Genomic DNA, 26,350 nt, shown 5'->3' with positions numbered 1-26,350 from the left:
GGCAATGTTAAGTAAGGATTTTTTTTTTTTTTCTTTCACATTTGACTTGAATTCCTCATGGATTATAGTTAACCAATCAGGTCTAGTGAAGAACATGGTAATTATCACAAAATTCTATTCCTTTGTTGGATAGTATTTGATAATCAGAGAGTTTACATTGGCCTTTTCCTGCATCTTAAATCCCCATTCATCTTTTAGAAGATGGAAAGAATTAAATAGAAAGCCATATGATTTAGTGGAAAGGACACATGTTTTGGACCTGGGTTCAAGTCTTAGCTCTGTTGCTTTCTGGCACTGGGACCTTGGGCAAGTTATTCCATTTATTTGAGCCTCAGTTTCCTTAACTGTTATATGGTATGGCAACACCTATGTCATTCGATTGTTGTAAAATGTGAGACATTACATTTGTGAAGTGCCTTGCACAGTGCCTAGACACTAGACACACATGTAAATATTATTATAACACAAGGCAACACATGGTAAGCATCCTGTGAGAGTATGGATAAAGTGGTGAGTGGACAGGCCGGGGTGCTCCAGGAAGGCACCTGCAGGAGGTAGAGTTCAGTGGAAACGTGAAGATGCTTAGGATTTCCATAGATGGAGATAAGAGGTGGAGGCCAGCTCAGGCAGAAGGGTTATCATGGAAAAAGTCTTGTGAATAAAAAGGGCAAGGCAGATAGTCCACTTGGAGTAGAACATTGGTGAGAACAGTCAAAAGTAAGATTTGGAAGGAAAGGAGGAAGGTCTTGATTGCTTGGCTCCTATTGGTAGAAAAATGATACAAAGAGGGCTGGGAGACATCCCTGATGGTCCAGTGGTGAAGAAGCCTTGCAATGCATGGCGCACAGGCTCAGTCTAGGACCCCACGTGCTGTGGAGCAACTAGGTCCTCAAGCCCCCACTACTGAGCCCGCTTGATACAGGGAAGATTTCTCACACTACAGACACCTAATACCTGAGGTCGTCAAATAAATAAATAAATGTTGCTTAAAATGAGAGACTGGACAACAAGAAACTGTTTTCCCAGAAAACAGAGGAAAACTCCCGAGCGATGGGTGACTAGGGTAGACACTGGGGGACAGGGAGGTAGAGAGAAACTAAGGCACGGATGAACCCAAGTTTCATCTACTTCATAATTTTGTCTGGTGTCAGTCCTGCCTCTGAGGATCTTTGGCAAAAGGACACCACCAGAGCTCAGCATTTGGAACACTGGGTTACAAGGTAAGACATGGGTTAAGCAAAAGGGCGTTGGAGCATAACCCGCTGGCTGAACACCACAGCACAGTAACCAACCCGGGCCGCACCTGGTTTTCATTTCATGTGTAACAGATTGTTGAATCACAATTCTGACATGGTCTTAATACGGATTTTGCATTCCATTTCCTTTCTTCCTTTGCACAAGGTAAAAAAGAAAATTGATTTGCTGCTCTGTCTAGCCACCTTTATACTGAACTAGGACCATGAAATTGTCATTATGTAATTACCAAATTTTATGGCATGTTTACAAACTCCAGAGTCACAAAAAAGGTAAAATAACTTGGAACAAAACGAAAATGTCACACCACGTAAGTAGAAAAGTGATGTTTAATTCTCTCGTTCTCTTTTGAAAAGGATTTTTAATAAATTCACAGATATTTTCCATATGTTAAGTTCACATTATTTGTAGTGATTTATGATTTACTTCAAAAAGAAAGGGAGTTTTTTTTTTTTTTTTTTTTGGGGGGGGGGTCATTTTTCCAGTAGCACCTGAGTTTTGTCTTAGTATTTCAGTCATAATAGGGTTATTTCTAGTCTTTCTAGACAGAGTCTGTAAGAACTAAATAGAAACTTTAAAATGTAGTTTACAGGAGTCAGTTAGATGTCAATGAAAAAAAATGTTGCCTGACATATCAGTAAACAAAGATCTTGCAACCATCAAGCCATCACATTGCAGCAGTCCTGGTGAGTCCTGTGGGAACTCAGGATGAAACAGGATGCCCATCATCAAGTCATCAGCCACTGCAGCCACCCACAAATGTACGCCTTGAGGAGACTCGGGATGGGAAAGCACAGGATACTGGCCATAGACAGCTGAGGTGCATGTCAAAGGGGTGATTTCAACGAGCCCTGAATTTTTCATCTTCCCATAGAGAGGAAGGGGGCATCTGCAGTGACTCAGCAGTAAAGAATCTGCCTGAAATGTAGGAGATGCAGGGACACCAGTTCGATTCCTGGGTCAGAGAGATCCCCTGGTGGAGGGCATGGCAACCCGCTTCAGTATTCTTGCTGGGAAAAGTCCATGGACAGAAAAGCCTGGCGGGCTTCAGACTATGAGGTCACAAGGAGTTGGACACATCTGAAGCATGGCATGGCATGCCACATACAGAGGGAAGCACTAAATTCCTTACATTGAGCCACCTTGTTTTTCTTGATTAAAAGTAATCTTTTGATGTTCTGACTTAAAAATTATATTTGTTGCTTAGACACTAAGTCGTGTCCAACTCTTGCAACCCCACAGACTGTAGTCCACCATGCTCCTCTGTCCATTGACTTTCCCAGGCAAGAATACTGGAGTGGGTTGCCACGCCCTCCTCCAGGGGATCTTCCCAACCCAGGGATGGAACCCAGGTCTCCTACATTGGTAGGCGGTTTCTTTACAGCAGAGGGTTCCCTGGTGGTTCAGTGATAAAGAATTCTTCTGCTGAGGCAGAGGCGTGGGTTCAGTCTCTGGGTTGGAATGATCTCCTGGAGAATCCCATGGCCAGAGGAGCCTGGTGGGCTACAGTCTATGGGGTTGCAAAGACGATATGTGAAAATGACTTAAATTATAATGCATTATAAATGTTTAGGTATGGCTTCTGTAGTGAAACCTTTGTACTATCAGTTCAGTTCAGTCGCTCAGTCGTGTCTGACTCTTTGTGACCCCATGGACTGCAGCAAGCTAGGCCTCCCTGTCCATCACCAACTCCCAGAGTTTACTCAAACTCATGTCCACTGAGTCAGTGATGCCATCCAACCATCTCATCCTCTGTCGTCCCCTTCTCCTCCCACCTTCAATCTTTTTCAGCATCAGGGTCTTTTCAAATGAGTCAGCTCTTTGCATCAGGTGGTCAAAGTACTGGAGTTTCAGCTTCAGCATCAGTCCTACCAATGAACACCCAGGACTGATCTCCTTTAGGATGGACTGGTTGGATCTCCTTGCTGTCCAGGGACTCTCAAGAGTCGTCTCCAGCACCACAGTTCAAAAGCATCAATTCTTCGGCGCTCAGCTTTCTTCACCATCCAACTCTCACATCCATACATGACTACTGGAAAAACCATAGCTTTGACTAGATGGACCTTTGTTGGCAAAGTAATATCTCTGTAATATAACTTTGTTATATTTATATTTTACCAGCTTGAGAATGGCAAGGGATCAAGAATAAAGGCTGAAACTACAAGGTTAATAGTACAGTGACTCTAGTGGTAGAAGTTAGTAAAAATTTATAAATCCAAAGCACAAACTGACTGAGAAGGTGAAGGTGTCATATGTGATCCCTGAAGTGTGGATATCCAAGCCATTCAGAGCAACTGATAAAAATCACCAGAAAACCGCAAAATGATCAAAACCCAGTCAAGCTTTTGGCCAAAGAAAGGGCTTTTCACCTTCAGTTAAGAGAGGCAGTAATCCTAGGAAATAATAAGCTCAGGGCAAAACTGAAGTCAGGGGCTCTTGCTGAATGGGGATGTAGGAGCATGAAGAGGCAAGTGGCGGGGCTTTCCTGGGGGCAGTTCTGCCATGGATACATGGCCACTGAGTGGTCTGTGTCTCTTGCAAGAGGCGGTCAACCATTGAGAGGGTAACAGGCAGGAAGGCCAGGGGTCTCCAAATGGAGGAAATAGGCTGCAAGTGTCAGACATTTTGATCTCTCTTAAGTGGCAGGAGGAAACAAATTAGAGATATATTTTTTCCTTCTCTATACAAATTTAAAAGGAGGTTTCTCTTAAAATGCTGTGTTGCCATGACACCTGGTTTCACCTGAAGCTAACTATTCTCAAAACTTTGAGTTAACCAATACATTTTTCTTATGGAAATGTTTGTCTTAAGCTATGTTAATGTGCTACGCATTTACCCCAGACTCTGTAAGTTCTGCCAAATGGCTCAAACTACTTGACAAACCGGTATGTTATACTCAGATATTGTTCCCCTAATCTATGTAAATGAAACTATTTGTTTGGTAATCTGCTCTTCTACAAGATTCAAGTCAATCATTTTATAGCCTGGGATAAATTGTCTGGTGCCATTCTGAGTTTTAAGACATTCCTTTCTTTTCATTAACAGACTGTCAGTGACTATATAACATACAGCTGAAGACTAGAAGGTGGGTACTCTTTCTGTCCCCTTCTGATGCCTATGTCAGAAGCTTTCTCTATCTCCTTTATACTTTAATAAAACTTTATTACACAAAAGCTCTGAGCGATCCAGCCTCGTCTCTGGCCCCAGATTGAATTCGTCTCCTCCGGAGGCCAAGAATCCCGGCGTCTTATGGTTCAGCAACAACCTTTCACCATGTAAGGCAGGTATCTGCTCTTACCTGCTGAAGGGATGCTCCCTGGGCTGTGAGCAGCCAGTCCCTCTTCTAAAGAGAAATATGGGAATGTGTGAGTCTTTCAGTTGTGTCTGACTCTTTGCAACCCATGGACAGTAGCCCACCAGGCTCTTCTGTCCACAGGATTCTCCAAGCAAAAATACTGGAGTTGGTAGCCATTCCCTTCTCTAGGGGATCTTCCCAAACCAGGGATCGAACCCTGGTTTCCCACATTGCAGGCAGATTCTTTACTGAGTCACCAGGGAAATCCCTCTAAAGAGAAGGTGAGGAACCAATGAGATGGGAGACAGGAAAATGTCCCAACCTACAGAAGGGGGCCAGCATTGCATGGTCCTGGATGGGACAGAAATCCTAGAAACCGTCTCATAAAAGAGGCCAACAAACCTGTGAACTGGCTCACAACACACTCTAATTTTCATAGTCCCTGAACCCTCAAAGCACTCTGAGCCTCTCCCCTCATTTCCTTCAGATCACTCAGAGCGCTTTTTCTTCTTTGGTGTTACTCGCTCCATCTGCCTTTGAGATGTCAGCGCTCAGGACGAGGGCTTCCCTCCTTCTCTCTCCTTCTGTGTCGTGATGACATTCACCTTCTGATCCCAGCTACTGTTTATCAGTGGAGCCCCAAATCTGGGTCTCAAAATCAAGTATCTAAACTGAGTTCCAGACAATCACTGCCAAGATTAATTAGTAAGTGCATGCATCGTCAGTATCTTCTAAAGTTATCATTTCCTATTTGGGTGTTTACTATTATCCTCTCATAGAAAGTATTCTCTTCAGCCTCTGCTTCCACCTTCCTTTCAACCCACCAGCCATAACTCTGTGCTGTGAAATTTGTTCTTACAGCGGGCAGATCCAACCAGCATGGTGTCACTGAAGGGATAAAGCACGGCTTACAGAGCCCTTCATGATCAAATGTGTGTGTACCTCTGACCCCGGCCACTTTCCTGTGCGATTCCAGACCCCACCCTTGACCAACTCAGACAGACACTCACCCTGTCCTGTAGTGTGACCTCTGGGCCTTTGTGGCTTCAGGTGTTAGCTGGAAACTGTGGAGCACTGAGGGAATGTGAAATTCCCTTCTCCAGCCTCAGACTAAATGTCGTGGCCTCTAGAAGCCACTTGCCTCCATGGAGCCTTAACCCCTGCCTTTGTTCTGCCCCCGTGATGCAGGACAGGAGTGAATCTGACCACACGTGCCGCCTGTGTGCCTCTCCTAAATGGGCTCCTGGCTGACTCCATCTTGATATCTCCTCTTCCCAAGCCAGTTATCGGAACATAACAGACTCATCAGATGTTTGTTCAATGAATTAGTGGATGAACATATGACTTGAAAATTTTGAATTTGGACTTCAGTTAAATTTATATTTGGGTCTTGCTCTTTTTTTTTTTTTTTGCTGTGCCACACCACATCCGGTATCTTGTTGCCCTACCAGGGATCGAACTTGTGCCCCCTGCAGCAGAAGTGCAGACCTCCAACCACTGGAATGCTAGAGAAGTCCCAAATTTGTATCTGAAAATGGAACTGCGGTACTTTGAATTTTTATTTTGCCAGTAAGATTTCCTTAAAAAAAATTAAAGTGAACTCAATCGAACTTCTAAAGACAGTATCTCAGCCTTTAATTTTTGATTAGCAGAGATAGGGAGAAGCAAAGTGATTACTGGGGTCACTGAGAGAGCTTCCTGATGCAACAGGGTAGCTAGTACACTTGAACCATAATATCAGCAGGAATCCAAGAAGAACTTGAGGCCCCTCCTTACCCAGGTGCCTGACCCTGAAAGCAAAGAATAGAAGACTGTTAAAAGTCATCTTGAAATCCCCAGAGGTTTGTCAGGAATCAATTAAACGAAATGCAGGAGATGTATCACTTAGAAAGAAAATAGCAAAAAATACACAGAGAATAGAGAAGATTTGCCTCCTTGTGTTCGAGAAAAGACCATCAAGGGGAGTTATGCTGCTGCTTATGCACTTTGCCATCATGATATTTCCTCTTTTCAGCTTTTGCTATAACATTCATATCAGACAGAGATGTTATCCCCTATCCAGCAATAGAAAAGGACAAGATAAAAAAGATGCAGACAGAATTAAGACTGCAAAAATCTATGACTGCACACACAAAAAAAGCATTGTTCAGAGGGAAGCAGAATAAAAGGTATCCTGGCATTATGTGCGTGGGTGCACCCTATGTCGCTTCTGTCCTTTCTGACTCTTTGCGACCCCTATAGCCTGCCCGACTCCTCTGTCCATGGGATTCTCCAGGCAAGAACACTGGAGTGGGTTGCCATGTCCTCCTCCACGGGATCTTCTTGACCCAGGGATCAAACCTGCGTCTCTAATGTCTCCTGCATTGGGAGGCAGCTTCTTTACCACTAGCACCACCTGCATGGTATCATGCAGCTAAAGATCTCAAAGTCTGGGGAAAAGAGACCAAGTTCTAGTCTGAGTCTGTCATTAAAACCAAAGTTAAATGAAGCCTTGATTGATAATCATAAAAGAGACAAGAGAACATTGCCATATTTTATGTAGGTGCTTCTGTTTTCACCTCAGTCTAAATGACTGATCTTCGTAGATTCCAAGACATAGTTTTGCTTTACTTTTTAACGTCTGTGAAATCGAGGCTAACAGGATACTTGATGGCATTCGAGAGTTTGGCAAGTTTCTCCTCTTTTTTAGTGGTATTTAAAATAGTATTTTGTCTTTAATTGATTGTTGTTTTACAGTCAGGGTTGCAGTGTCCATACTATTAAACCCCACACAGGTAAATCAGGTAAAAAATATAAGATGTTGAGGTTACTTCCAGGGTGAGCCGGTGTAGCTAGATAGGTGAAAGTCTCGGGTATCTAGCTAAATGATCTGTATCCTTCCAGATCCCAGATAAGGTTTGATGTCATATGGAAATTGTAAGCTTCCGCTTACATATTGATAGGGGACTTCCCTGGTGGTCCAGTGGCTAAGAATCTGCCTGCCAAAGCATTGGGCATGGGTTCGATCCCTGGTCTGGGAAGATTCCACATGCTGCAGGGCAACTAGGCCCATGCTTCACAACTACTGAACCCACAAGCCCTAAAGCCCATATCTGCAACAAGAGAAGCCACAGTAATTAGAAGCCTATGAACTGCAACTAGAGAGTAGATCCTGCTCTCCACACTAGACAAAGCCTGCACAGCAATGAAGGCCCAGCACAGCCAAAAGTAAAATAAATAAATTAAAAAAATATTGACGGGGACCAATCTGCATCTTGTGACTGGTGGGCTGCCAAGACAGCGCCAACCATTCAAAAGTCCCCCAGTTGGCTGGTACCTCACATAGTTGCCCTGATCCACGGGGACTGCACTGAGGGTCCACAGGCGACATGGTGATCAACCATCAGCCTTTCTCCTTGTAAATGCTTGATGTGATCTTCTCAGCCTTGAGCCCCTCCTGATTCCTCCTCCCCAAGAACATGAGTGAGTTTTTCTAGCCTCTTGCTTGGGAGTAAAGAGAAGGCGGAGGACTAGAGCTCATCATCAATCATATTTTATCCAAACTTACACTATCACAGGAATTTACAAGACTTGCCTTTTACCTTCAGTGATCATAGGTTAGTAAATATTAGATCCGGCAGTTTTAAAATAAGGACATTTAACTAAGAAAGCTTTCATGCTGAGTGACTGAGAATTCAAGTTCATGTGCCAATGGGAAGAATTCTTTTGAGATTAGAAGGGTCGTTCACCTTGAGTCTGCTCTCCAAATTACAGGCAAAACACATGAAATGAAAAGAACTACATCTGGTCGGCTGATTATTACACTTAACTCCAAGAGCTGTCATGTCGCCTAAGAGACAATTTCTCTTTTCAAGATCATATATATAAAAATTCTCTTTACTTCAAAGTTAAAAGGACTATTTGCAGAACCTAGGTATGTTGATAGATACATCTTAACTATTCCCCCAAGGTCTCATTAAAAAAAAGATTTGGACAAGTAGCTGTCATGCACTGTGATACAGCCAATGGAAACAGTAGTCAATTATATATATGATGTTTCTACTTTCATAGAATACAGCTGAATATAACCTGAATTTACTACTAAGTTTTTCAAGTAATTCTTTAGATATACTATTTCATAGGTAACTGTACTTCAGTTTCTCTTCAATATTACTTCTAATAGCTCAACGGGGCAGGACTTTAATTCAATATCTCTGAAACAAATTTTCTGATGTTCAGTATTGCAAAATAAAATTTCAGTCAATATGGCTTGAAAGCTAACAGAAATGGTGAAATCCTGGGCCTGTTGTCAGGGTCTTCTTAGACTTAACACATCACTGACCAGGGAATTTTTGAAGAAAGTAACACCTGTGGCCAGTGATGTTATGTAAGTAAACACTGAAACATCTCTGGTCAATAACATTCAGGTAACAAAAGATGCATCAATACTTCTCTGATCAATAGTGAGTTAATATGAAGGACTGGTGACTGATCAAATAGTCTAAGCAGGATGCACTGGTCATAAAAGATCCAACTAAAGGCCATGGGGCCACATATGTGAGTTCTGCCTTGTCTTCCTCACTGCTAGGAATGTCTCCAGGCACATGCTTTATAGTAACATTGGTGATACCTAGGGACAACCAAACGCTCTCAAGACACTCAACAAAATGTTCTGTTGTGAGGGTTCCCTATGAGTGGTGACTAGAAGGATTGCCTCTTTTCTCCAGATTTTATGGAGCATGTTTGCTGCTACTTCCACAGACATCTATGTGCCCTTCAGCATCAACATTGGCCATATGAATGTGACTGGATTTGGTTCCTACAGAACAACATGCCCTTCTTATCATATGCAAACAGGTGAGTAGAAAATAATGATACAAATGATAGTATAAATAATTCAATGTATCAGATTTTTCTTGCTAAGGAAGATAGCAAGAATGGGTCAAAGGATTAAGGATCTTTATGAAATAATTCCAAGTCTACTAGTCACTCATAGACTCAATAAATTAATGAACATAGGATTGGAACTTTCCCCAAATTCCTTAGAAAGTTTTATACATATTTGTTGAGTAGGATAAGAACCAATGTCTTTAAATCCATAAAAACTGATGATAGACTGTAACACAACTCTTCAAATAAAGACAGCTGACTCATACACTGGTAGCAGTTAATTTTCATATCCAAGCAAATTTCTTGTTACCTGAATGGGAGAAACAAAAACTTAACCAAGAGACTGGATCCCACTTAAGGACAGTGAACATAAAACAAGATAGAATGCATTCTTGTTATTTGAAGTAATTATATTCTATGAAGTCACCATGAACACTGAATTAGTGAATGCTGAGTCACTGCTCTTAGAGGAAATAGAGGGTTAGGTCTGGTCACAACATTTTCACCAACTAATCAATAAAAAAACCTTGTTTTATATCTGTCTAAAGACACCATATTTAATATATATTGCTTATTCATTAACATTGAGCTCATGGGCAACAGCACTCTAAGTAATGCCTCAATGAAGCCTGTCTTCATTTTTCCATATTTTCTCCATAAGGCACATTATGGATTTCTTTCCCTTAGAAACACCAGACAGCACTTCAAAACTACAATTTAGGGCCACTTTGAAAATGGAAAACACCAATAAAAAGCATGAACAAGCAAAAATGTAGCCCTAGCATAGAGAAAACTTACCTCAACTTAATAAAGGACATACACGACAAACTTACAGCTAATACCATGCTCAATGGTGAAAAGCTGAAAGCATTTCCTCTAAGATCAGGAACAAGACAAGGATGTCCACTCTCACCACTTTAATTCAACATAGTTTTGGAAGTCCTAGCTATGACAACCAGAGAAAAAAAGAAGTAAAGGGAATCTAAACTGAAAAAGAAGTGTTACTGTTTGCAGATGACATAATACTATACACAGAAGATCCTAAAGATACTACCAGAAGACTTCTAGAGCTCATCATTGAGTTTGATAAAGTTGCAGGTTACAAAACTAATACAAAGAAATCTGTTGCAATTCTATACACTAACAATGAAAGATCAGAAAAAGAAATTCAAGGAACAATTCCACTTACCATCACAGAATAAACCTACCAAAGGAGACAAAAACTTGTACTGTGAAAACTGTAAGGACACTGATGAAAGAAATCAAAGAAGACAGAAACAGTTGAAAAGATATACCATGTTTGTGGATTGGAACAATCAATATTGTCAAAATGACTATACTACTCAATGCAAAGTACAGATTCAATACAATCTCTATCAAATTACTAATGCCATGTTTTTTTCACAGAACTAAAACAAAAACCTTAAAATCTGTATGGAGACACAAAACCTCCAGATAGTCAAAACAACCTTGAGAAAGCAAAGCAGAGCTGGAGGAATCAGGCTCCTTGACTTCAGACTATACTACAAAGCTACAGTCATCAAAAAAGTATTGTACTTGAACAAAAATTGAAATACAGATCAGTGACACAGGATAGAAACTCAGAAATAAACCCACGCACCTATCATTAATTAAATTACGATAAACCAGGCAAGATTACACTATGCTGGGAAGACAGTCTCTTCAACAAATGGTGCTGGGAATACTGGACAGCTCCATGTAAAAAATGAAATTAGACCATTCTTTACACCATATACAAAATTAAGCTCAAAATGGATTAAAGGCCTAAATGTGAGATTGAACACTATAAAAATCTTAGAGGAAAACAAAGGTAGAACACTCTATGACATAAATTGCAGCAATATCTTTTTTGACCCATCAGCCAGAATAATGGAAACAAAAACAAAAATAAACAAATGGGAGGACTCAAACATGTATATTACTGTATGTGAAATAGATGGCCAGTCCAAGTTCAATGCATGAAACAGGGCACTCAAAGCCAGTGCACTGGGACAGCCCTGAGGGATGGGATGGCGAGGGAAGTGGGAGGGGGTTCAGGATGGGAGCACGAGTGCACCTGTGGCTGATTCACATCAGTGTATGGCAAAAACCACCACAATATTGTAACTTAATTAGCCTCACAATAAACAAATTTAAAAGTAGTGCAAAAGAAACAATAAATAAAAAGACAATCAATAGATTGGGAGAAAATATTTGCCAATAAAATGATAGACAAATATTAGTCTCCAAAATTTACAAACAGTTCATGATGCTCAACAGCATCAAAACAACACACTCAAAAATTGGGGAGAAGACCTGAATAAACATTTCTCCATAGAAGACATACAGATGGCAAAGAGACACATGAAAAGATCAACATTTCTAATTATTAGAGGAATGCACATCAAAACTATAATGACATATTACTTCATACCAGTCAGAATGGCTATCATCAAAAAGCCCCCAAACAACAAATGCTAGAGAGGGTGTGGGGAGAAGGGAAGCCTTCTGCATTGTGGGTGGGAATGTTAACTGGTACAGCCACTATGGAAAACAGTGTGAAGTTTCCTTAAAAAACTAAAAATAGAGCTACTCTATGACGCTGCAATCTCACTTCTGAGTATACATCGAGAGAAAAGCATGATCTGAAAGGATACGTGTACCCCAGGGTTCCCTGCAGTGCTGTTAACATTAGCCAAGACACAGAAGCAGCCTCAATGTCCATTGACAGAGCAATGGATAACGAAGATGTGGTCCGTGTATACAATGGAAGACTACTCGGTCATTAAAAGAATGAAATAATGCCATTTGCAGCAACGTGGATGGACTTAGGGGTTACCATACCAAGTGAAGCAAGTCCGAGAGGGAGAAATATCATATGACATCCCTTATACGTGGGATCTAATAAAACATATACAAACGAGCTTACTAAACAGAAGCAGACTCAGAGACTTAGAGAACAAACTTGTGATTTTGGGGGAAGGATGGGGGAGCGAAGGGGTAGTTAGGGAGTGTGGAATGAATATATACACACTGCTATATTAAAAATGGATAACCAACAAGGACATACTGCGTAGCACATGGAACTCCACTCAATGTTCTTTGGTAGCCTGGATGGGAGGGCAGTTCAGGGGAGAAATGATACATGTATATGTATGGCTGAGACCTTCTGCTGCCCACCTGAAACTATCACAACGTTGTTAACTGGCTGTACCCCAATACAAACTTAAAAGTTAAAAAAAATGTAGCCCTAAATAAGGACAGTATTTAATATAATAAGAACTGAAACAAGGAGGCAAAGTATCACGTGTTCAACCTCAGCTGGGGGTGTGTATTTGGTGACTCAAACTTTTTGCTGTTCTGCACATATTCAAATGACTAACAAAGGGGACTTCTCTGGTGGTCCAGTTATTTAGATTCAGTGCTCCCAGTGCAGGCAGTCTGGGTTTGACCCCTGTTCAGGGAATTAGATGCCACACGCTGCAGCGAAAAGTTCACATGTCACAATTCAAGATTCCCGCATGCTGCAATGAAGATCAATGATCACACATGCTGTGGCTAAGACCCGGTGCAACCAAATAGACAAAATAAATATTTTTTTAAAAAAATGACCATGAAAGCACTGGGAATACTGATGCTGGGTAGCAAATAAGTTTTAGTAAGTGGGATAAATATACACATTTGGAGCCCACAAATTGCGTCTTTCTTCATTGATTATTTCATGAGTCTGAGTGTTTCACTAAACAAAAGGAAATTTTGTAAGTTAACACCACTACTTATAAGGAGTCTAAAAATCCCTTACACTGAAGAATTTGGTAACCTCACACTTGAAATAGATTAGGGTGTAGAAACCTAAAGATTATTTACATTTAGCACTATGAAGCCTATAAAATATGCAAGAAAATTCCTGCTTCCTATTTCTTTGTTTTTTCAAATTCAATATTTATTTATTTGGCTGCACTGGGTCTTAGCTGTGACATATGGGATCTAGTTCCCAGGGATCAAACCTGGGCCCCCTGAATTGGGAGCTTGAAGGTTTAGCCACTAGACTACCAGGGAAGTCCCCTAAATCTTTGTTAAGTCCAGAAAGTCACCATCTGTGTTATCAGAATGCTGCTTCTTTTGAAGATAATAGTTTTGAAAGATACTGGAAAGTACTTGAGCATGTACTCTTCATAACTACAGATGTTGCATAAACACATTCATAATTGCCATTATTTGGCAGAATAGGTCAGTTAATAATTTATCCTCTTTCCCTTTAAAAACACCAACCATATAATCCATCAATTCTCAAGAGTAGCTCAATCTTCTTGGTATCTAGCAAGGCTTCATGCTTTTCTTTTACTTTTGCATTTTTCTTTCATCTTCTCCATCCAAGTCCCCTCCCCTTGCCAGCTCTTGGCTTTTTTGATTACATGGCCTTCAAGAGAAAATCGGCTAGAAATCTGAAAACCACGTAACACTTCAGTGCTAAATAATTCTTGAATGCAAATAATGATTGTGAATATGATCTTATGAAACATTAACAATATTGGTCAAAGTAAAATTAATTTCTACTTGTTTTAGGATATATTTTTAAGTCAAAAATTCAGCTGGAAAGTGATAGGAACAGTAGATTTTCTTTCAAACATGTTACATCATTAACAATAATATTTGGAAACTAAAGAGATGTAGCATAAAACTAGAAATCGAGGATTGACAGTCAAGTCATGTGAAATGCATAGTGAGGCTGGCTTTCCAGTTAAACAGCCCTGAGTTGTGTGTGTGATGACATTATGGTAGTTGTAATAGGAGCTAATCCTTGAGTAAGTACATGCTTCCAGACACCGTGCCCACAACTGTACCTTCAACACCTCATTTAATCCTCCCATTCACCACGGGTGTGCTGCTAACCATTCTCCTCCTACTGATGAGGCAACAGAGACTGTCGCTCGGCTTGAGAGGGCCAGAGCTTGGCCTGTTAGTCATTCAAGTAGCATGCCTGGTAAATTAATGATCAAACACAAACAATTTTGAGCATATCACAGATGTTAACACACATGATTCCTAAAAATTTAGGAAGAATTGTTATTTTAAATGGAGTACACTACAGAAGGACTGAAAATTTGTTAAATAACACTCCAAAGCTTGAGTTCCTTCTCTCAGCTTTATTCTCTCTGAGCCACTCAGCACCCAAGGACATGGATGCATCCACTGGACAGGTGACAAGGTAGAACTTTTCAACTTTTGGAAGAAATGGGGGGTTTAAATGCGTACATATCAATTGCTCAGCTACTTACCCTGAAAATAGTCAGTCAATCAAATGAATAGTTAATGGTTAGTAACAAGACAAATGTGAGTTGATATTCTACTGACTACTGTTTTTGTTATTTTTGTTTGTTTTTGTTGTTATTTGGCTTTGGTTTTCTTAACCTGTTTATAAGTCTGAAGCCAGTTACAGAGAGTGATTTTATTTCTGAAACACTGAATGATATTCAATTCTACTTTGAATCTCCTACTTTGCCGTTTTAGGGTCCCAGAGGGTAGGGAATCTATCTGTATGCTTCCATCATGTCTGTAGTATCCAGTCTTGGATACTTTGGCTTCGATTCCACGTTACCAGCTGTGTTAGCCCCTAATAAGAGAGTCAGCCTGTCCTTTGAAGCCAGGAACTGACTTCTCTTCTCCAGCTATGAAAAGTCCTAGATGGCAGCCTCTTCCAATAGCAACTGCTGCGTCTACACTGAAAATCTGTTGTTTACTGTAGCAATATTCATGGATTATTCTTAGCAAGAGACAGGTGCTGCTTCTTCTTTTTTTAAACTAGCATCATGAGCCAATCTCTGCCTACTTCAGACTTTTCTTCTGCAGCTTCCTCGCCTCTCTCAGTTTTCCTAGAATTCAGGAGAGTTAGGGCTTGGCTCTGGATTAGGTATTGGCCTAAGGGAATGTTGTGTCTGGCTTGATCTTCTATCCAGACCACTAAAACTTTCTGCATGTGAGTAATAAGACTGTTTGCTTTTCTATCATTCATGTGTTCACTGAAGTAGCGCTATAATTTTCTTCAAGAATTTTTCCTTTGTGGTCACTACTTGGCTAACTGTTTGGCACAAGAGGTCTAACTTTCCATCTATCTGGGCTTTAAATATGCCTTCCTCATTAAGCTTAATTTTTTTTCTAGCTTTTGATTTAAAGTGAGGGACATGGGATGCTTGAATACTTAGAGGCCATTAACTGGCCTAATTTCAGTGTTGCTGTGTCTAAGGGAACAGGGAGGCCCGAGGAGAGGGGAGGGACAGGGGAGTGGCTGGTCAGTGGAGAAGCCTGAACACACACATTTGTGGATTAAATTCACTGTCTTATGTGGGCACAGTTCATGGTGCCCCAAAACTATCACAGTAATCATATCCAAGATCACGGATCACCTATTTGTTATGGTGGTCCTTTCAGTCTAGTAGTTAAGAGTCTGCCTGCCAATGGAGGGGACAGGGGTTCAATCCTTGGTCCAGGAAGATCCCACATGCTGCAAGCCAACTAAGACTGCATGCCACAACTCCTGAGCCCACCCTCTAGAGCCTGTGCTCGCAACAATAGCAGCCACCACAAGAAGCCCAAGCACTGCAACTAGAGAAAGCCGTGTGCAGCAACAAAGACCCAGTGCAGCCACAAAAAAATGAAAGGAAATCATTTTTAGAAAATGGTAAGACTGCTTGAGCCCTTGGAAAGACAAGGCTCACAGTCCCAGCTTTGGGTGTCACTTGAGAGGTTAATTAATAACTTTCAAATATTTCAGTGTTTTTCACTTATGCAAAAATAGGTCCACCTGCATGTACCTATGTTTCAAGACCTGGCTAATTTACATTAACTCATGTGCATGATGGGTTCAATATTAGCATTTCATCAAACTATGCTAAAAGAACTGTATCAAAATGCCACCCAGAATAAAACAGCTTTACATCATAAATGAAAAGTTTAATTAGCCTATCAATTGTCATGTTTAAGGTACTTTGAAGTTGCTTGCAATCCACTGGTTTTGTGTTTGAAGCATTGGCTCAGAAATCCTTCTCACACTGTCACTTTTTTACCTGGCTTTAGAGATAGGACAAGTAAACAGTAGCCTCAATGTGCACTATAATCTCAGGGTCTGAAGCATCAGAACCTACATTATAATTTTTTAATTTTATCTAGGGTTAATGTTAGTTGTTCAGTTGTGTCTGACTCTGCTCCTCTGTCCACGGAATTCTCCAGGCAAGAATACTGGAGTGGGTATCCATTCCCTTTTCCAGGGGGTCTTCCGAACCCAGGGATTGAACCCAGGTCCCCCTGGGTTCTCTCTCTTTGCAGGTGGATTCTAAGGCAACCATTATTTTACACAATAACACAAACAAGCAGAAACAAACACCCACAATGATCTCCTTATAAAGCTGGAGACCACAAGGGCTACGAGACAAACGAGAAACAAAACTGCCCACCGGAAATGGACTTCAAGGGAACTCAATCTGGATGAGGGAAGGGAGCAAATAAAAAAAGTCTCCCCCAAGAATCTGACCCACATCCTTGCTTTGGTTAGAGTTTCAACAGATACAATCTATGTGGTCAAAAACCTAAAGCAGAGAATGCAGGTAGTGCCCCCAGGTGACTAACAAACAGGAGCAAATGCAAACTGTTTTGTAACACTATAATAAGAGCTTTCAGCACTTTTAAAATATGGAAAAAAACAACAAATAATATGTGTGTCTTGGAAACAATGAAATACAATAATTAGAATGGATGGCCTTCTAAGAAATGATTAAATTTGCTTACATAGGATTAACTTGTACAATGTCATACCTTACACACCAGACTTACATACACATGTATTTTACTCTAGCAAGTACAATGCAAAGGGGAAATACAAGAAAAAATACATATTAACATAATAATGGGCAAAGTAATCCAATATTTTTGGTGTATCTACTTCTAAGACCATAGTCATGGTGTAAAAATTAAAACACTTATCTCAAAACCAAGATATCTGGTAAGCATGCTTTTAGTTCATGCCATTTTTTTTTTTTTTCTGATTTCTTGTCTCTGAATGTCTCTATGTACTTGGAATAAGCTTCTATTCATCACAGATATATTTATGATGGTCCCTTGATTCTCACATTCAACGAGAAAACCTGTAGCTCTTAAAAAACAACTTTAGAAAATGAATATTAGGAATATACCTTTAAAACTTACATTTAAATTGCAAGTGCTCTGGATCCTAAACTTGACCCCACAATGCTTCTTTGGCAATAACAGCACATGTGGTCTTTGTCATGTCTAAACTCAGAGCCCTGGATTCTGTACAGAGTAGCAGAGAGGGTTCTCTAAGTTTATATTTCTTTTACGTTTATTGGTTTGGTTTCTAAGATGTGTAGACTCAAGTGAGGGGTCCTGCCACAACTGGCATCTATTCAGTGAACGCAATAATACAGGAACTGTAATTCCAGTCATGAGGGCTAAGTTATCGAGTTAAAAACTGAGGCTTTGGGGTTATGGTCTGTGATCCAGAAATCTCTAATCAGCAAGCATTTGACTCAAGTAAATTTTGAAAGATCAAATGAGTCCTTCTGGACCACGGATGGATGATTGCCATGGGAGCAATGTGGAAAAATGCTGTCATAGATCAGCTGTCTTCTGGGAGCAGCGGGGCTCCCCGCTGGTCACAAACTGCCCACTTTGGTCACACCCTGCCTCTTCTGTACTGACACAGCACAGACTGTCTTTCTAAAACTAAAATACTGAACCCCCCCTGTTTTTAGCTTCAAGTGCTCCATGGCAATTCTCTTTTTAAGGTAATGAATTACAGATTACATAGTATTTGAACATAGCTATCTACTTTACGAGGGGTTTTGAGATCTACATGGAAATACTCAAAAATACGGTCTTAGAAACTGAAAAGTGGCTAAAGGTTTTGCTGAGTAAAAAAACTCGGCCTCTTTTCTTTCCTTACAACTGTAATCTCAGTGTTGAAAGTGCAAAATGCTGCGCCAAGTAGGATGCCGCTTAAATGGATGAAGTAGATGCTTTGAATAGAAATACTAAATAAAGCTCTTCTGTTGAAATGATGGGCTTGGTATAAAATGGCATTTATTCAAGGCATTCAAACAACTCCATTCTATTTCACAAGGAATAAAAAGACCTCTTAGAAGCCCAGACACATTTTCCTTGTCTTCCTATAACAAAAATAACCAAAGGGAATCATCCCCAAGTGGCATTGAAGCCATAAGCTTGCTTTTCTCCTGTTTTGTGTTAGGAGACTAGATGGGTAATTAACTATCAAATGCTTTTCTCCTTGTTGTGAAAAGTAGAACCCTGTGTGTACCAGCTTTTCTTTCTCCTTGACCGTCAGAAAATGCCACATTTTATGTTGATGCATACATATAAAAAACAGATCAACACATGTATGAGCATTTGGGCATGCTCCAAGTACACATAAAAATAAAACTAGACCATCATAATGGCAGAATGAAATAAATCTAACTTTGTTTTCTTTCAAACACAAACATGTAACTCTCACTGTTGATATCACTGAAAGTATTTTCTTAAGTAATCATACCCTTATTTTATAACTACAACACAATTATGGAGCAATTCTTTGTGGCAGTCTTTCAGGAACTACTGATATCTATTGGTTTCACATTTGCTGAAAGAGGATTTAACGACAGTGCAGAACTAGGGTCAGTCTGGAAGTCCTATTCTCCTTCTCAACTAATCATATTCTGATAAAATCGATATAGGTCTGCTCATTTGCCCCCTTTGAAGCCATCTGGTTTTCTATCGGACATGGTTTCCTCATGGCCCCGTATGTCTGTCTTGCCAGCCTTCTGAGGGATGTCTGTGGCCACATTTCTGAGCACAGGTCAGTCAGGACTCACCTCTCCTTCCCTGGGCCAAGGCCTTCCATTCTGGGTGTATTTACTTTGATTCTGTCGCTTCTTTTGTCCTCCATCAGCGAATTTGCACAGTAAAGGCTCAGTAGGGGCTGGGAAGACAAGAAACCAATTTTACATTAGCAAATCCCCTTCAAAATCAGTGATTATGTGAGTCCCAGTAGTGCTTTGTAATGCATATCTTTTGAAGTCTTTTTGCTTCTGGAGAGATACTTGGCCCCCTTTTAGTTTCAACTTGGTTGGCGGCTGTTCTAACTAACTGGGCTTCAAAAAAGTACTGGCAGACCATCAAAGCATATAACAAATATGGTTGAAAAAATAACCAGTTTAAGCAGAATGTGCACTTGCCTTAGAGGTAGAGTAAGAAGACAAGAACCAACCCCTTCTGATCATGATGGTGTTAAAAACAAGACAACAAGCCCGAAATGGAGTCACTTATGCTAAACCCCTTGTCACTGAACAGACTTAAGTACAGTTTCAGCCTCTCTGAGAAGTGGAATCTGAAATGACTTGGTCAACACTCAAGAGGTCACCTGCCTGGTAGACTCCTGCCTTCCCTTTAAAGAAAGTGACTTGGCCAGAACCAATCCACTTTTGCTAGAATGCCTTCCATTTTTCATTTTGTACAGCTCCTGGGAGCTCCTATCTCTCTGCTGGCTGGGATGCTGCCCAGTCTGTGATCTCCCACATGTTGTACTAATTCTTTGCTCTTCTCTGTATCCTTGCCCTTTACCATGCAGCACTGCTGACTGATATACTCAGTTTTTGAGTATCTGCCATGTATATCGGAAACATCCATATTATTAAACGTCTATTTGTTTTTCTCTTGTTAAGTTACCTTTTAGTACAGGGGTTGTCTCAGTCAAGATCTCAAAGGGGTAGAGGGAAAATTATTTTCCTTTCCTACTATATATGTGTATGTTGTTGCTTAGTCACTAAGTCATGTCTGCCTCTTTTGCGACCCCATGGACCAGAGCCTGCCAGGATCCTCTGACCATGGGACTTCCCAGGTCAGAATACTGGGGTGGATGACTGTTTCCTTCTCCAGGGGATCGTCCCGACCTGGGATTGAACCTGCGTCTCCTGCATTGGCAGGTAGATTCTTTACCACTGATCTACCAGGGAGGCTCATATATATATATACATATGTGTGTGTGTGTGTGTGTGTGTATGTATGTATGTATGTATATATACATTTAAAAGTCCCTTTTATTGGTGAAACTTTGGAAGGTAAGGTATGGGGGAGCAGCACTACAGGAAAAGAAAAACCTGAATATGCAATTAACCTTAAGATTTCTTTTACTCACTAGCATAAAAAAGTTTTCAGATGCATCCTTGAAACATATACTACCAGATAACAATAACCTGGAAGTATATGTGGCACAGTGGTAAAGAATTCACTTGCAATGCAGGAGACCCAGGTTTGATTCCTGGCTGGAGAAGGTCCCCTAGAGAAGCAAATGGCAACCCACTCCAGTGTTCTTGCCTGGAGAATCCCATGGACAGAGGAGTCTGCTGGGCTACAGTCCATGGGGTCGCAAAGAGTCAGATGTCACTGAGTGATTAACATACACACAACAATAATCTAGCTAGACAAGGACCAAAGATAGACAGACTAGAAGATTCTGGATTTTCAACCTATCTTTAAGTTTGCCATTGTTGAAAAGAGAACTTTCAAAAAAATATTTTAACACTAAGGGAAGTTTAAAAGCTCACAGAGTGAAACTTTCTTAGCTTTCAACAGAGGTTGTGGTGGTTTAGTCGCAAAGTCGTGTCCGACTCTTGCGACCTCATGGACTGTAGCCCGCCAGGTTCCTCTATCCATGGGATTCACCAGGCAAGAACAATGGGGTGGGTTGCCATTTCCTTCTCCAGGGAATCTTCCCAACCCAGGAATTGAACCCAGGTCTCCTGCATTGCAGGCAGATTCTTTACCAACTGAGCTACAAGGGAAGCCCTAACAGAGATATCTTTGCAAATGATGTTTTACAGTATCTTAGAGTCTTCAAGTCTTCAGTTCAGTTCAGTCGCTCAGTCATGTCTGACTCTTTGCGACCCCATGAATCGCAGCACGCCAGGCCTCCCTGTCCATCATCAACTTCCGGAGTTACTCAAACTCATGTCCATGGAGTCGGTGATGCCATCCAGCCATCTCATCCTCTGTCGTCCCCTTCTCCTCCTGCCCCCAATCCCTCCCAGCATCAGGGTCTTTTCCAATGAGTCAACTTTTCGCATCAGGTGGCCAAAGTTATTGGAGTTTCAGCCTCAGCATCAGTCCTTCCAATGAACACCCAGGACTAATCTCCTTTAGGATGGACTGGTTGGATCTCCTTGCAGTCCAAGGGACTCTCAAGAGTCTTCTCCAACACCACAGTTCAAAAGCATCAATTCTTTGGCACTCAGCCTTCTCCTCAGTCCAACTCTCATATCCATACATGACCACTGGTAAAACCATAGCCTTGACTAGATGGACCTTTGTTGACAAAGTAATGTCTCTGCTTTTTAATATGCTATCTAGGTTGGTCATAACTTTCCTTCCAAGGAGTGTCTTTTAATTTCATGGCTGCAGTGATCTGCACCATCACTGCACCATCTGCAGTGATTTTGGAGCCCCCAGAATAAAGTCTGACACTGTTTCCACTGTTTCCCCATCTATTTCCCTTCAAGTCTTAGCCAACCCGATATTCGAGGATCTGCATAGAGTGTTAGGCTATGGAAGCTGACAATGACCTACTTGTATTTATTGACATTGCTAAGCTGAAACATCTGCTGTCATTTCAGTAATTTGAAGCAGATTTTCATGGAAAAGAAGATAGGGCCACAATGATTTACTAAATGAATTAAACAAATAAAACCCCAGAAACAAATGTTCAAAAGTGTCATTAAAATAAGATGGAATATCCATAATATTATCTTTGAATTGCAGGCATGTCATTCTGTTAGTTTCCCAAGGGACCATTTTATTGACAGTGGAAGAGAAAACATCAGTAAATTATATTAATCAGATTTATATAATCTTCTAGTCCTCATGTGATTTCTAAACACCTGTAATATAAATATCCAAACTCCTCAACTAGAAGATAAGAATCTGTGTCCTTAATCTTACCTTCTATCAGTCTCCTCCCCTCCCCCAGGGGTTTACAGATGCCTCACCTATGAATGCTTTTTTTCTCCTGCCTGAAATTTCCTTTCCTGACTCCCCCGACCTTGGCCCCTCTACTTGTCTGGCAAATTATGAAGCAACCTTCAAAATGTAGTTCAAATGTCATATTCTTTACTTGGCAAATTTTTTCACAGGTTGAATGACATTTTGAAACTGAGTGGGACCCGGTGGGGTCCTACTGGGTACAAATCCTTTTCCTGTCCCCTATTTCTTGTTTGTAGGACATAGGCTTCATTCCATCTCCTTGACCTTCCCTGAGATCCAAAGGACAGGTCCAAACAGTTGCTCATCAGAGAAGGGAGGAACAGCCAAGAAACAGCAGAACACCCACCCTGGGGCAGGGTCCTAGTTCCACCTTAAGCAATATAGATGATAACATATCTCCAGTTCTTCTATAGGAACTAAGGACCCCATGCAGGTGGAGGATGGTAACTTCAGACTGGGCACAAAATTCCTGGATACCACCCTATTATCTCATCACCAACCAATCAGAAAACTGCCTGTGCACAGTGGAAGATAACAAAGGCTTTGACCCCTTCCCCAAATGATTAACAGAGATTAACTTTTTTTTTTATTTTATTTTTTAAAATTAATTAATTAATTTATTTTTTCAGTGGGTTTTGTCATACATTGATATGAATCAGCTCCCACCTCCCTCTCCACTCGATTCCTCTGGGTCTTCCCAGTGCACCAGGCCCGAGCACTTGTCTCATGCATCCTACCTGGGCTGGTGATTAACTTTTAATTTCTTTAAAATTTTTCATGGGACTTCCCTAGTGGTCCAATGGCTAAGATTCCAAACTCCTAATGGAGGGGGCCCAGGTTCAGCCCCTGGTCAGGATCTAGATCCCACGTGCTGCAGCCAAGAGTTTGCATGCTACAATGCAAGAGCCTGCACGCCACAACTAAGACCTGGTGCAGCCAAACAGATAACTGAATAAATGTTAAAAAAAAAAAAAAAAAATTCATGGTTGAGCAGAATCTCAGGGGCTGGTTCTTGGACATGAGGCTGTCTTCTCCCCAGGTGCCGGCTTGCTGAATAACCCAACCTTACCTTTCATGCCAACACTTGCCTCTCAAGTATTGGCTTTATAGCAACAACAGCCAAAACTGAGTTTGGTAACAGTTTCTGTCTGTGTTAAGTCTTCTAACAGGAACAATTCCCAGGCTTGAAGGTGGGAAGAGATGAGTAGAGGTCTGAGTGAAGTTTGTGTGTGTACTTGTGTGTGTGAGAGAAAGTTGTTAACAGCATCACTGCACATAGATTTACAAGATGTTTGACGGTGCTGCTCTTCAAAGTGTTGGTCAAGGACCAGCAGTAATGGTATCAGCACATGGGAGCCTGTTAGAGATTCAGAGCCAGGGGCCCTTTCCCACATACACTGAATTAAAATCTGTATTTGCACCAGATCCCAAGGTGATTTCTGGATACACTGAAGTTTGAGAAGCACTGATGTGATGATGACTGACTCCTTAACGAAGGAGGAATAGATCTCAGAGGGCAAGCATGAATGCTCTGCATAATGAAATGATTTCAGTAGCTGAGAAATATATTATCTACAATTTCCTTATTGCAGTATTATGATGCCAATTAATTTTGTTTAGTCTCTTTTAACAGTAGTTAAAATAGAGGCTAAATGGAGAAAAGGCCTTTGTGGAAGTGAGATGCAGTTATAAGTCACAGATTGCAATGTGCCAGAAGACATTATGGTCTCTCATATAAATGGGGGGAATTTAAAATATAACAATGCATGGCAGTAAAGTTGCATGGTAATTATGAAGGGGTAATTACAATTTGCTTGCTTAGTGGAGTATTTCAAGTCTTTCAAACTTTGTATTAAACATAAAACACTGGATGCATAAACTGATAAAATAATCTAATGGTTTACAGGATTTGCTATTGTATTTTAAGCAAACAGACCAACAACAAGTATTTTGCTTAGTAAAATTAATGCAAAACACTATATATTGATTTATTTAAAACTTAACACATCTTCAGTTTTGATTCTAAAAATGTTTCTAACATTGTACCCTATAAGTAGATATGGACATATGCTTTAGCTAATATGTATGACTAATAATAGCAGAATTCCTGCTGTCCCTCAAGGAAGATGAGCATTTTTAATTTTTAGCATGGAGTTTATATAAACTCTTCTAGTATTTATATTGGGTTTGTGGTCAGGCTTTTAAAAAAATATCTCTTTATTACCTAAATTACAATTCTGGTGTTTTAAATGTTAAATTTAAAAGTGTCCCACCTCAGATAGAGTGTAAGTCTTCAGGGAAAAAAATGAGTGGGAAGAGCTGAATTGAGGGTATGTTAATGACAACAGAAGCAGCTTACTGAAAGGTGAGCATAAAAAAATCTTTGACCAACTAATAAAAATAAATGAAAAAAAAAATCTTTGAGTGAGAGTACAGGGAGGAGATTTAAAAAAAAAAAAAAAAAGAATTTCAAGAACTAATATAAAAGGACTTCCCTGGTGGTCCAGTGGCCAAAACCCTGTGCTCCCAATGCAGGAGGCCTGGGTTCCATCGCTAGTCAGGGAACTAGACCCCACATGCTGCAACTAAAGATTCTGCATACCACTAAAGACGTGACAGAGCCAAAGAAATAAATAGATATTTTTAAAAAGAACTAAGATTAAATGTGATAAAATTTTAATCTAGAAACCATCATTTTTTTTTCAGGTATAGATATGAATTAGTTTTTATTTGAAGCAAACTATCCCTGTGATGTTCAGGGTGACATATACATTCATAGTCTGTTCTTTGTGATTTCGTGCAGTAATCTCTTACTGAGATGTATGCTTGATTGCACATATTTCCAGCCCAAAATCGATACAGAAGATGGTTTTTCCACTGCCTTTTTGGAAAAATTCTCTCAGAGCTATTAAGTTGTCTCCCAGGTTACAGTCCTCAGCAAGGTCCCTGAATAAACCTTTATATTAAACCAAACATTTATGTTGTGTGGTTTTCTTTTGACACAAGAATCCATTGAGCTGGCCAAAAACTTTGTTCACATTTTCCCATCTTACAGAAAAAAATCAAAAGAACATTCTGGCCAACCCAATATTTGAACTTTCAGCCCTTAATGCAATTCTCCCATCTTTAATCTTCCTGCTGTCTTCTACCTGTCCAGTGTCCCTAATTCCTTCATATGCAGACAGAAGTAGCCTGTACTGATATTGGAAAAATAATGATGTACAAATTACGGGTATAAAGGACTTCACTGGTGGCCCAGTGGTCAAGAATCCATCCGACAATGCAGGTGACAAGATTCAATCCCTGGTCTGGGAAGATCCCACATGCCATGGGGCAACTAAGTCCGTGAGCTGCAACCACTGAGCCCATACTTCAGAGCCCTCTCACCACAACTAGAGAAGCCCGAGTGTACAATGAAGATGCAGCACAGCCGAAAACAAACAAACAAACTATGGATATAAGTGTGGTTCTAACTCTATGCTAGCACCCATGTCCTTACTTACTTATATACTTACTGACATATCTAGGAAATTTTTGCAGGGCGAATTCCTATGATCTGTCTACAAATAATTTGCTACTTTTCTTCCATATGTGCTTTATAATGATAAACATAATATAATATATGTATGTGTGTAGCACAGTGGTAAAAATATTCGCCTGCCAATGTAGGAGCTGCAAGAGATGTGGGTTCGATCCCTGGGTCAGGAAGATGCCCTGGAGGAGGAAATGGCACTCACTCCAGTATTCTTGCCTGGAGAATTCTGTGGACAGAGGGGCCTGGTGGGCTACAGTCCGTGGAATCACAAAGAATTGGACATGACTGAGTGACTAAGCACAGCATATAGCTATATAAGTCCCAAATATAGAGTATAATTGATATGGTAAAAA

General features: G+C 40.6%; 1 protein-coding gene across 6 annotated transcripts in view; it reads right to left on the bottom strand.

Moving 5' to 3' along the window:
* The window catches only part of RBMS3 (RNA binding motif single stranded interacting protein 3), a 780,234-nt gene that overhangs the window by 141,619 nt on the left and 612,265 nt on the right, over positions 1-26,350 (bottom strand). For all 6 annotated transcript variants that reach the window (XM_061127661.1, XM_061127659.1, XM_061127657.1 and 3 more), the window contains exon 7: positions 19,300-19,406. In XM_061127661.1, the coding sequence (XP_060983644.1) occupies positions 19,300-19,406 (107 nt within the window). The remainder of the gene's footprint in view (positions 1-19,299; positions 19,407-26,350) is intronic.

This window comes from Dama dama, chromosome 24 (assembly GCF_033118175.1).
Source record: "Dama dama isolate Ldn47 chromosome 24, ASM3311817v1, whole genome shotgun sequence".
NCBI classification, from domain to species: domain Eukaryota; kingdom Metazoa; phylum Chordata; class Mammalia; order Artiodactyla; family Cervidae; genus Dama; species Dama dama.
This window is presented reverse-complemented; position numbering and strand designations above follow the sequence as displayed.